The 13387-nt window shown below is 39.0% G+C and overlaps 1 protein-coding gene across 6 annotated transcripts in view; it reads left to right on the plus strand.

Moving 5' to 3' along the window:
* LOC110842775 (homeobox protein homothorax) overlaps nucleotides 1-13387 on the plus strand; it is a 60449-nt gene that overhangs the window by 4432 nt on the left and 42630 nt on the right. For 3 of the 6 annotated variants that reach the window (XM_035847233.1, XM_035847234.1, XM_035847235.1), the window contains 3 exons: nucleotides 3593-3816; nucleotides 6673-6738; nucleotides 6810-6885. In XM_035847233.1, the coding sequence (XP_035703126.1) occupies nucleotides 3593-3816; nucleotides 6673-6738; nucleotides 6810-6885 (366 nt within the window). Of the gene's footprint in view, nucleotides 1-2295; nucleotides 3509-3592; nucleotides 3817-6672; nucleotides 6739-6809; nucleotides 6886-13387 lie in introns of those variants that run through there. The other 3 variants (XM_035847230.1, XM_035847232.1, XM_035847231.1) reach the window with 3 other exon arrangements.

Raw genomic sequence — 13387 nt, forward strand, 5'->3', positions numbered from 1 at the left:
CAGAATCCCGTCACATCTCTGGGGGTTTAGTTCTGGATAGACGACGACGACGAGAAGAATATTTCAATTCACCCCCCTCCGTACACGTAATAATAATACATACATCCCCTCGCTCTCCTTCTTGAGAACCAACTTGTACTAATGCTGCTAATAGCCATTTCGCCGACTGTTAGTATGTTGTTGGGCTTCTCGTTCCGATTCATTCCTTGAGCAAACAGGAAGGTCAGGGTCAAAATCCCACAATATCATCTATTTCATTCCATATCCTCTCTATCACTAGTCTGGCTGGTCTGACTGAAAGGAAGGAAACTAATAATCCCCACGACGAACATGAAACACTCTCTCTCTCACTTTTGCCCGTTTTATCCACCCACCCATCCCATCTTCCCAATATAATCTTTTAAGCTCTCTCTCGCTCTCTGGCTCCGAGGAACGGGTTTTCGTCTTGCTCTTAAATTCATTCATTTTTTCATAAATTGAATTAAAAAGTGGCAAAGGAATGAAATCAGTTTAAACAACTGCGAGTGTATGTAGTCGTACTCGCGATGGCTAATAATAATTTGCATTCTTGTTTCTCATTGTGTTTTGAGTGTAATAGTGCGTATAGTACGAGGGGCAATGGAATGGGAGCAATTGTGGAGGACAGAATGACCCATTTGGCCCGTTCCTGATGACCCATTACCTTCTTCCACCCTTTATTACCTTACACATCACCACCACCACGCCACGATTACTCCAGAGCATCTTATCTGTCTTATGCGCACGTTCGGATGATACTTCCACTTCTACTTCTTGGGGTGGTATAGAAAGTACTCGTTCGTGAAATGGGATGTAAATGGTGGATGGATGGATAGATAGATAGATGGAAATTTGACTTGTTGTGCCGACCGACTTGGTTCGTAATCTGGAATTCATCGCAGAGTACAATTAGGAATTATGAGAGAAATGCCATGTTAAACTACAAGTCTTTTTGATACAATCCGTAGTCGAGAGGTGCAATTTTAACCTGGATTGCGTGCCACCGGGAGTAGCAGTGTGGTAGGATTGAGGAGAAAAAGGGACGTTTTTGTTTTAATTTGATACAGTGTAATGAGGATAATCAGAGGTTACGGAGGAACTCGGTTATAATAGCATAAAATAAATGCGATGATGATGCACTCCTTAAATATGGTGCAAAGTAAAATGTAAAGAAATTTTATTCTACTGCTCAGTAACTTCACACCCCCAGAACTGAGCACTTGGCTTGTGTTGCTTTTTTTCTTTCAGAATAAGAATACAAAATCAAAAACCTTGTTTAACTATTCATAATAGTACTAATTAATTATTAAGTAGTTTCCCCTTGGCTGAGAAACTTGGTGCAAAGCCGGCTCATCGATATCGCGTTGTCGTCGTCATACGACACTTATTGGTGGATTGTTGGTTTAGAAGGCTGAATAATTCAGAGCCTCTCGGATACTGATATCGAGATGGTGGATGGGAGAAAGTGAGAGAAAGAGCATCAGCTGCACTGCATCCCACCACCACCTCTCCTCCCCCTTTTGTGGTTGGTGGGTTGATATTCATTAGTTCGGATTTTACTTTACCTTCACTTATTACCACCAAAATGGAGCGTCGGAAACTTTACAGTTGTGTGTGTGTTACAAGAAAATGAACGCCAGTTGTGCAAGCCGCAACTGGAGCAGTAGCAGTTGTTCATGTCGTTGATTTAGGACAGTGGAAACCACAGTTAAAATTTCAGAGTAAATAATAATCCGAAATCGGATCGGGGTAGCAGCGGCGACGGAATAAGCATAGTGATCCCTGCTCTCATGGGAGTTAATTAAGGATACAAATCACCGCAAAAGTCAAACCACTCTGCGACTGTGGTTTTTTTCGGAAACATGAAAAGCGCCGAGTTGAATAAATAACCATCTCTATAATTTGGAAATTATTTAACTACATAGCTTCGCCCGAGATATTACGACATGTGTACATGCATACATTTGCTAATTACCTCACCTCAATTTCATTATTGCTGACTTGGGTAAGAGAACAAGTATGTACATGCAGAGAAACGAAAAGGAAACCTCCGGAAAAATGGAAAAATAAAGAAACGACTCTCGACTACCCTCACTCAGGACGACGGTACGTAGTTAGTTGTTTGTGGTCTCTGTGGGAGAAGGCAACGCAAAACCGGATCAATAATTAAAAGAGAATAGAATCGAGAGAAGCATGAACGACGAATAAAGGAAACCAAGGAAGGAGCAGGTTCTCTCTCTCAGTGGATTTGCATTCGTAGGGTGGACTGGACATGTTCACTTTTTAGCTTGGTTTATATTATTACCAGTGTGAACTGTTCTTACCGTCCGTGGTGTCCAGCTGCATAATACCTCCGTCCTCCTAAAACCGCATCCATTATTCACCTCCACCAACCAACCAACCAACTAGCAGCCAAGAAGAACCAACTAAAACTTAAACTGCTAATTACTCCAGTTTTATACCTTACTTGCTTCCAATACCGAATCCAACGCTACTACATTCACACTAAAATCTACTTCCATTACAACACATACATACTCTTCTTTTACTCTGAGAATTATTAAGCTGCGAGGCCGTGGTGCAAAGCAATCATATAAAATACTCATCTGTGAATCAGCAGAGCCCCACTGCATCGCATCACACACAGCGATGATCACACACACTCGCACACACACTAATTGTGAAATAGTGTCCACTCTGCTCCAATAAAAGCCTTCCATTATTAACGGAGTTTGGGACAGGGCAAATTAAAATTGGGAATTGGTCATGGTGGCAAAAGTGTAGCCGTGCAAGTCCCCATAATGAACTGACCACTCCAAATAGCAACGCGTACAATACGTACAAATACATACTGTGCATATCCATAGGAGAATTCGAAATGAGTGACAATCGGTTTGTTTAATTTGTTGTTTCACCAAGAGAAAACCATGTTTGTGGCTATTATAGATTCCAATTTGTGGCGACTACAAGTATTTGCAGAGTGAAAATGGGAACTGTATTTATTAAGTAATGAATTTTGGAAAATGCAATCAAGAGTAACGTTCCACGAGCGGATACGTTTTAAAGAACTTATTATTGCTGCGGGGTGGTCGTCCTAATTTCATACGGTTTAATTGAACAATACAAAAACACACTTGGACACTTTGAGATTTTGTGACTCGAGGATAAAACGTCGTAAATAAAACTAGTTTACTTACTCACACTAGTACTTACTTGTCGGATATAAAACAAATAAAACTTTGCGGTACAAATAATCCGGGTATAAAAATGTCAGTTTTACAATGACAATAAAAGTGATAATGTGCAACAAGAGTAATTAGTTGTTCAATTTAATTTATTATTGGGTTAAATGTGTTTCATTTATATATCTGCTACACAACAGCGACATGAATGCGATGATAACAATGAATCTGACAGTAATAATGATAAGAGTACAAGTTGGTTGTTGGCATCGGATCAGGACAAATCATTAGAAAAATCAATGATGAAAGTAAACCATTTTTTTTCGGAGTGAATTTTTGGAAAATATTTCGTACTGAATTGATGATTAATTTGTGGCTGTAATTTTTTTCAGTACGATGACGGTCTGTCGCATTACGGCGCGATGGAGAGCGTTGCTGGGATGTACGATCCGCATGGGGCGGCGGCACACAGATCCCTCCACCAGCCCCTCGCAGGCCACCCCTCCCCCCACATGAACAGTCACCCCATGTACCACCACCAAGGCAATCACGTCCCCTCCCCGAACCACGTCATGGGTCCCGACGTCCACAAACGTGATAAGGACGCTATTTACGGGTAAGTCTCTTGATGTTAACCAGTAGTGATGAGCATAATTTTGGGAAAAATATGCAATCTTGCAATTTTTTTTACATCTTTCGTCCATAATAAATAGACATAAAGAATGCCTTCTATTTTCATTACCTTAAGAATGTTTCCTGAAATAGTTCTAAAAAATAAATAAAAATCGACAATGTCCCTACACACACACCCACAGTGAATAATAGTAGTAAAAGAGGTTGCATATGTAGTAATTCTATTGTGCCGTGCATCCAGTTTCTTAGTGCGTAATTCAAGGTGCAGTAATAACACAATTTAAAGCCAAATTTCCTCCCATAATTTGAGGAGATTGGCCAATTTTTCAATTAATCAGAATTATAATAGAAATTCAATTTCAACTTTCGGGTAATTTGTAGAGTTATTAGAGACAAAATAATAGTAAATGAAACTGAGGAGGGAGAGATACATAAAAGTTGCGCAAGGATAAGAAGTTGGTCAGGCAGCAGCATAGTAGTGGTTCTTCTTCATCGTCGTGGTGTAATTAGTTGAAACACGGTGTTCTCCTCTCTTATGATATGTTACGATCAAAAAATCCAATCCAGTTGGCTTCAACTAAACGATTCTTAAATGCTTTCTTGGGAAGTTGGATGATGGAAAATTGGAGAGCATATACATAAAGCGTTTTTCACTTTAGTTCGGAAATGAGAAGGATGCAAAATATTTTCATCTTCAAAGATTTTCAAAAAATGTTAAAACCTATTTGCCTCCATTTTAGTTTCGACTTTTGTTTAACCTTTTTACCCTGTATATTACGTTCAAAAAGTGAGTATGGATGCACCGCACTCATGATTTTTTAAGATTACGTTACATTACATTAGAATATTACACATGTGCATTAATGTATTACATACATTTCTTGTCCATTCCGTTCTCTCGTTTTCGTGTAGAGATTATGTAACATAATGCATCGCGGTTCACCTTATTTATTCCGTTCCATTCTGTTTTAGTTCAGTCAGGTGGACTTGAATTAATGGACTTGACTCAACCGCGATCGATTAATATTTTTTCGTTCTTCAATATTTGGGAGGTTTGTTGCTTGCTATTTAGAGAGCTTCAAACAAAACATGCAACCAAGAAACCGAACCCCTAATCCAGCTTATTAAGTATAAACATGCTCTCCAACACCCGCCGGTCTTTTAATAAAATAAAAATAAAAATCTAGCTGCATAAAATGTTTCCCTTCTGAAAAATGAAATTTCTGAAAAATGTTTGTCTTGAAAATTTTCCAAGAAGTTGGCCTTGGCCTCACCAGCAACGATAGATTATTTAGACTGGAGGTAAAGTAGAGATTTGTAATCGAAGGTTAAAAAAATTCTCATTGAATTACAAATGAAATTCATGGAAGTTTGTTGAGACGGCGGTCCTCGTTGTGGTACATTTATTCTTTGTTGCACCTTGACTTGAATTTTAATTCAATAAAAGTATTTATCGTCTTGTATGATATTTTCTCCGTATAAAAGGTGTGGAATAATAATAATCAAAGAGAATGTGTATATGCACATTTGAACCAGTCAGTTTTGAAGGTAGACTGCTCGGCCCTGATTTTTTATGGATTAAATTACAAATTCAAATCATAATTTGAAATGTGCCATTGTTTCGCGATTATTCTACGTACATGGGATTTTTAAGCCAAATGAATTACTATAATACATACACAATTTACATATTTATTTATTTTACTATTAATATATACTGAAGTAATTTTTGACAGTTGGAATTCTTCCGGATATGTACATACATATGCAGTTTTATTTTACTCGAGAAGGACAAAAATGGTCGTTGTTTAAACGGTGTGTAAGGACGATAACCAGTTTTGCATATACATTTTCGCATAAATCGTGATCGTGATGCAGTTATGACAATTTTCGTATGCAGTGGTCCATGCACAATTCTATTTAGAAATTGGCTCCAATTCTACATTAATTTTATAGTTTGTAGCAGCTCATTTTTATTTTAATCTGTAAAGCGTCACGAAGGACGAGAAGCGAGAAATGCACATAAATGGAGGAGAGGATTGTATTTTGTTATTATTTGAATCCATTTGAGGAGTGAGTCAAGTGTCGTCGTTGTCGTCTCGTCGGAATGGAAATGTTGGCAATTTCACAGTTTGGGAGTTTTGGGAGATGCACCCCTTGACAGAGATAAATCGTCCGTATTTTGGTGCTGCCATACACACTCACGACACACACATGTATGAATATCAACTACTCACAGCCACTCACCCTCTACCAAACAAGAAAACTTAATGGAAAAGTGCATCATTTCCTTCCTCCAATGCAGTTTCACTTGAAAAACCGAAACTAAACAAAGTTAGTTTCACCCGAGATATAACAGAAAACAGATCACACAACATGTATGTACGGTCATGTGTATACATACGTTTTTTGCCTATATGTATATGCATAGGACGACCACTTTTTTAAATTCATCACTCCCGTTGTAAAGCTTTCTTCATGAATTTCCTCTCTACCACTTCTACCCGGTTACAGCTTGTAATTTATTTTGAATGAGTTTGGTACACACATTGTTAGGAAATGATAATGGTTTGCTCTTCCGTATTTTCGAGTAAGATGAGGACAAAAGAGGGTTTGGCAAAGGTGTAAGTTATATGGGGCAGATAAGCCACTGCCGCTACACACCAGACGACCGGTGTGTTTGTGTGTGTAGGAGACTTATGTGCGCTTTGAAACCCGGACCAGTAGAGTGGGAATCGTTCCCATGAGAAGCATTTCCCAAAATTATGGCTTCTTTCTTGTTTACAGCGAGGAATTTGAATGTTTTCTAAATTTTTATGCTTTTACTTTTGGTTTACAGTCACCCACTCTTCCCTCTACTCGCCCTCATATTTGAAAAGTGTGAACTAGCCACGTGTACCCCTCGGTAAGAGAAATATGCTACAAACAACTAATGCCTGACTCTATTTGGGTTAGTAATATGTATGAAAATTTTAGCGAGCCGGGTGTGGCTGGGGGCGACGTCTGCTCCTCAGAGTCCTTCAATGAAGATATCGCCGTATTCTCCAAACAGGTAAGACGACAATCTTGCACATTTTTGTAGGTAGAAAACATCATCTCGGTGGGTGGGTTGTGTTATGTTAGATTTCAGCATCCTTTAATCTACATGTTCAACTTTATGTTGCTCGAATTTTCGCATAAATGCCATGATATTTGCTTCTAAGCAAATAAATTGACAATGCTGTTGACTAATTTATAAAGGACATGGAAATAATTCAGCCCTTCCTCTGATAGTAAAGAGGAGTGAATAGTGGTGTGACTAAAGAATTTGAAAAGTGGTCTAGAATGATTTAAGGCCCGTTGGATGAGATAAGATAGAGAACGAGTGGATAAGGGTAATTTGTCCTGTGGCCCAGCTGTTTGATGTGAATTGATGCAAGAAACCGGATCCCTTATCCAGAAACTAAACCACACTATACGATACTACACTCTTACTTGCTGCCATAATACGTGTGCTATCTCACTATCCCACTAAAAGAAGCAGGGAATGGTATAAGGTAACATAATGGTGGGCCAGAGTACAAATTAAGTGCACCTCATCCAACTCAAGGATGGGCATTACATCCACAACCCTGGAATTATGCAACTACCCCGCAATCATCCTCCTTCCTCTTTATTACCTGAACCTGGAAAGTAAAGTGCACGGCTCACACGTTTCCATAATATTTTATTGCACATTTTACCAAATGAAACCTCGATTTTTTACTGGTAAAAAAACGACGAGAAAAAGTTGCAATTTGGCACTGCGACGACAATGCGTAATCCTATCGACAATAAGAGAATTACGTAATGGATTGATTTGTTTCTTCTTAACGAAAAAAGGTGGTTTAACGAATAACAGTTGGTAACAAATCTAGATGCGTTCCCATATTTTCATTTTGTAAAGTGTTTTCCACACCCTTCCCGATAAAAATGAGGTTCGCATTGGCACACACACACACCAACCACCAAGTGATGTGACGATCTCCCAGTAAAGGTTGTGCTCTTTGCTACAATAAACTATAACCATTTCACTTGAGCTGGAAACTTACAAAAGTTCAAAGGTATCTTCCAGCTAAAGTGAACAGAATTTTTGTTTTTTGTTGCTGCGTGATGTGTTGTGTGTGTGATGCTCTGGCCAAGTCACCTCACCTCACTCGAGGATATTGTTACCTGGCTCAAGTTGCTCTAGAGAAAAGGAAGAAAAGGTCGGAGAATAAGTCCCCTGCGCTGCTTCGACCAACCGAGTCAGATTGTGATTCCGATTAAATGGGTCCCCTCTACCCAAGAGCTCACCACCACCAACGAGCCAACGCACCTTTCTTCCTTCTTTCTTGTTCTCCTTCTTTACACTATTCAATTCTATTCAATTTGTTGGTTGGGTTGATAAAATAAAGGTAAAACTACGTAAAGGTCTTGTATGAAGCTTGGCATCATCGAAAGACCAAGGGATGAGTGAGAAGTTGATGGGAAATATCTAAGTAGAGCGAAGGCCAGGTCAGAATTTTAAAAGTTAACTCATCTCTTGTCATGTAATGTGGGACTCACTTGTAGCTCTTATTCGGTTTACTTTACTCGAGTGGAAAAAATCTCCTCGAAATTCTAAAATACTTCGAAAAGGGTTCTTTTCCATGAGAAAATGATAGATCGATGTGTACCCTTTGTAAATCTTCTGCTCTAAGGGCCTTTTTGAAGATTTTGTTAAAATGAACAACATTTTTTAACGAGTGGACTAGGTTTTTTGAGAGATGATATTATTTTATAGATTTTTGTACTTGTTGTACCAAACAGTCTGCTAAGCTAACACATTGTGTTAGCTTAGCAGATTGGTTTCTCTTTTGGTTTGTGTATATGTGGCAATCGATGATTCAATTTGGTCTTGGAGTAAACTTTGACTGCTACTAAAAGGTGAACTAGATGGAATGGAACATGAACGTGCACACAGGTCTTCTTGTAATCTGTGAGCCACAGGGGTCCCTTCTTCTTATTCGACACATGCATATTTCTTGAGGAATTTTAGCCCTCCTCTGTGTGCATCAGGAGAAAGGAAGAAGAGCTGACCTCTTCTTATCCTATTCCCAAGCCTTCCTTTGGGATGTGAGGTGTCATAGATGCTCAATATTTTCCTCTGAACAACATCCCATGCAACACCCTCGTCGAAATATTATTTTTTCATACACGCAGAATCGATTATTACGGTCACTTATTTATGTGGTTGACCTGTTTGTTACATGCATACATAAATATGTAGATACATGTTCACTTATGTAATGTGACTACGTATGATGTGTCGATGTCGATATTGTTATTATTTGCTAACTTACTTATCCTGTGGACAGCAAAAAGGGCTTTATTTGGAACGTATGTACGTATATGTGTGGCGTGGTGTGGTGTGGGTCACGCTTTGACACGGACCTAGCTTTGCGCTGGTGGTGGCGAAAAGTGCAAGTCAGTTCGGATGCCAAGTCATCCTTCCATTGTCACTTATTCACTCCCCTCGTCATCGACTTTTTATTAAAAACATCTCATGTCATCTCATCCATCCATGTGGCTTCGTTGCGTTGCGGAGTCATCGTTTTAAGGAGAGATTTAACACTTCATAATAAAATACTTAGCAAGGACTCACACAAATACATATTTACGCATATAAGCATATATACATATATAATGGAGTGAGAGACATGCATGAACATGTAGAGACTACAGGCGACAGTACATAGTTAGTGATTGAATCAAAAAGTGATACAGTTATTAGGCACGTACACGACAGGACAGAGTCAAATACACAAAATGCATGTGTGCGAATTTGTATAGCGAATATATGTAAGAAAGGATTCACGAGATTCCAAAGTTTGTTCAAATCGACAGGTATCATAGTCAAAGATTTCATAGGTGATGCAAGGTTGACTTTTTGTTTTATTTGTAAAATGTCACGTCATCTTAGCAGTGCTTACTAAGCACTGCTTAGAGTCAAGTTAGAGTCAAGTGGTTTTCCCCATGGTGTCCGTCTCTCTCTTACCTTTTTTGAAAACTAAATGTGGTGTAATTCAACAAATGTAATGTAACCAGCCACAGACAGGATTTAAGCGAGATACAAAAGAGTTGACAATGCCGGAAAATAATGACATTTTTCTTTTAAAAAAGTGTTCGCTCGTGCTAGCAATTCCCGGAATGTGATTGTAACTTGACTAACAATTTTTATATAAGCGTTTTTCGTTTCTCCTCAATTGGATTCAGGATGAACCTAATAACACTAAATTCAAATTCTGCTCAACCCCGATACAAGACACCTGGTGAAAGATATTTGCCAATTATTTATGTTGACTTAGTGGTGTGGTCGAGAATGCTTTCCATTGCGTGTCATCCTATCCGAAGGTAAAGAACAAGAAAATAATAAACTTTGCTTGGTGCTCGGTTCATGTCCTGCCTACAAGTAGCAATTTGCAAAGAAATTGCACAATGGAAAAAGCACGAGACGAGGCACAAATAATGAAAGACAAGACAGCTGCATCATTTTTTCACGTTCAACTCCATACATATCGATGATACGAGTACATGCATACGACAACGATAATGGTGACCTATACTCACCAGACTAATTAATACGTGCATCCCAGTGCAATTAATTAATGGTCTATTCCATCAGCGTCCACCTTTTCCAATTAACTCCGTCCAGCAGTAGAGCAGCAGCGTTAAAAATATATAAAGACATGGACATCATAGCTCACAACATGTTCGAGCATTTTTCCATTTTTACATACATCACAAAGCTCGATATGCTGTTCCATTATCGAATAAAATTCAATGATTCATCTTGAACTTGACGCATATTATATGGATTATGAAGCCTTGTGGTAATGTAAACTGTTGTAACCACCAGCAGCCTTTTGATTATTGCTCCATCCATCCATGCCGTAATAATAATAAAAGCGGCTGGATTGGCTGTTGGTTGTATGTGTTGTTTTGTTCATTGTAAATAATATGGCTGGAGGTGATATCGCTTTTGCCATGCGATGGAATTCCTTTCAGCTTCATCAGATCAGCCAACAAAACCAGGCATACTACTGCTCCTAACTAATATTATAATCATAAAAAAAGAGAAACAACTCTTGGCTGCACTCCATCCATATTTCTATCTCTTATTATTCGTCTCTTTTTATGTACGTACGTACGTACGTAGTACTTACATAGTACGTACTTATTCATCAGCTCTTCTCTCGTCGGTGCATGGGTTAAAGAGGAGGAAATTCAGCGCAATCATGTCTGCCACGAAAAGGCAGAGAGAAAATCTCAATAGTTTTTGGTTTGATGGTATCGCTGGGACAAAGTTTGCCTGTTTTCCCCAAATTATTATAATGTGCGCGAGGGGCTTTTTCTTATCCCCCTCTTTGACCAATTCCTCTAAATTATAATTACAAAGTCAGTCAGAAATCATACATGGAGGAAAGTCGAGTTGTAGTCGATGAACCGAGTTGGAGAACGGACATCCGACAAGCGTCGTCCCTTGATTTATTGCCCCCTCCAGATTTACGAGACTCATCATCCTCATCACAAACCACGTTCCTCATTTGCATAGTCACCACTCACTATGTACGTACTATCACTATACGTATAAGAGCTCAACCAACCAACCAAAACCATTCGATACTCTCCGGTTCGAATTACTTGAATACAAAACAAGACCAAAATGCTGGCGAGAGAGAGAGACGTACGTTTTGCGGTCTCAATTTTCAGGGTTGATGTGGATCGTTGTCCAAAATTTAAAGCTCGTCAGAGCAGGAGAGCATTATTCTCATCGTGTTAACTTCTTAATTGGAGGGATTTTGGTTTACAACAGGGGAATTTAACGTCTTTCAGACATTTGGCACTCGGTAAGAAAAAGAAAAAGGGGATAAATATTTGAGTTTGGGACATGTGGGTTGGTTTCATCTCCTCCTGGAAATGTTGTGCTGATGGGTGAATGTGTACAAAATGTCATTTGCAGACAGACAAGTTTAGGTTAGTTTTGGCTCTTTTCTAACTCGATCGAGACGACTTAAACATTGTTGGTGTGCTGAGAAGACGAAGCAGAAGAGATGCAATAGCGTAACAATGCATAGGATTTCTCTTTGGGGGGAAAGTCCATAAACGACGACGGGATGAGAAGATGCAATACACACATATTTATGTACGTTGGGATTCCCGTGTATTGGCGTTAGTATTCCGGAAAGAGAGACATGGATGTCCTAAAATTAACACGTATTCATTCCTTTTGAAAACTGCTGTCGGGATATTTTGTCATTTCCATGAGGCATCCCTCGAGACCTCTGAATGTGACTGTTCTGTGAGTGAGTGACTCTCTGACTGTGACGGATGGTTGCTGAATGAAGGGACCGTTTATCGGCGGACGGGTGTTCAACATATTTTCCAACCAACACAAAGACGATATTTGGACTTGGTCGTTGTTGAAATTCACAATTTATCTCAAAAGAGTACCAGCAGCAGTCAAAAGACTCCCTTGTTGGGTTATTGGGTGGAGGGATATAATATGTACCAAAAAGCTTCCGAGAAGAGAAGACCAAGGATAATAAGTATATGTACGTGCATCATGATGAATGCAACATTTTGACCATTTGGGCGAGGTCTGCAGAAAATGAAAAGCTTTTCATATACAAGCTTTTATTTTTCAAGAAAATTTTATGGAAATCAAATCGACATCTGCTGTCAGAAAATCATTTCATCCACCAAGCACAGTTACATGCATGCATTTTAAAAGTCATGCATGCATAGGTATGCCAATTAATTTCAAAGCTGCTGATATAAAAAAAATGACCAAGATTTGCTAAATTGGCCCAAAATGAACAGCGTTGTACAAGATATGACTCCTACCACCCAGCAGTACGAACCACACCACGAAACTAAACCGTGAAGTCGTTTCTTTTCTTTGATGATTGACACATGACAAGTAGTGAAGGGCCAGCTCGCAAGAAGAAGCATCACTCTTCAGCCATTCACTTGTTCCTCTGCAGATTAGTCAAGTTACTTTACTGGATGGTATTAATAGTATTAATAGTTGTGGAGAAGAAGAGTTGAGTGACCACACCAAGTCTTCTTTTACATGTGAACATGCATATACCACTTCTGCGCTGCCATATTATTATACCACACACAAGGGAAGTCAAGACTCTTTTTGAAAAGAAAGAGCTATTCATAGGAGGAACATGTACGGTATATGGTTTGGTGTCGTACTCGGTTCTTGGGGGGTCCACAGAAATAAAGGAAGGTTTTAATGAGTAGCCCATCTGTCAATTTTTTAGGTTGAGGCTTGATTGTGTCTGAAATTTCAAAACATTTTTGCATCCAGTGGTTGAATTAAATAGTTTGTTGTTGGTGGTGTGAGTGAGTGCGTAAAGTGAGAGAGATGCTCTTTTCCATGCTCATTTTGTTTTACCAGCTATTTCTTCTATGTGTCCATATAGCAAGCAACTTTTTGGGCCGGGAACAAACTATTCATTCCATTTCTCTCCCTGATATTTGATTTCAACGAGAGAACAGAA

Source organism: Folsomia candida, unplaced genomic scaffold (genome assembly GCF_002217175.1).
Source record: "Folsomia candida strain VU population unplaced genomic scaffold, ASM221717v1 Fcan01_Sc002, whole genome shotgun sequence".
Lineage (NCBI taxonomy): Eukaryota > Metazoa > Arthropoda > Collembola > Entomobryomorpha > Isotomidae > Folsomia > Folsomia candida.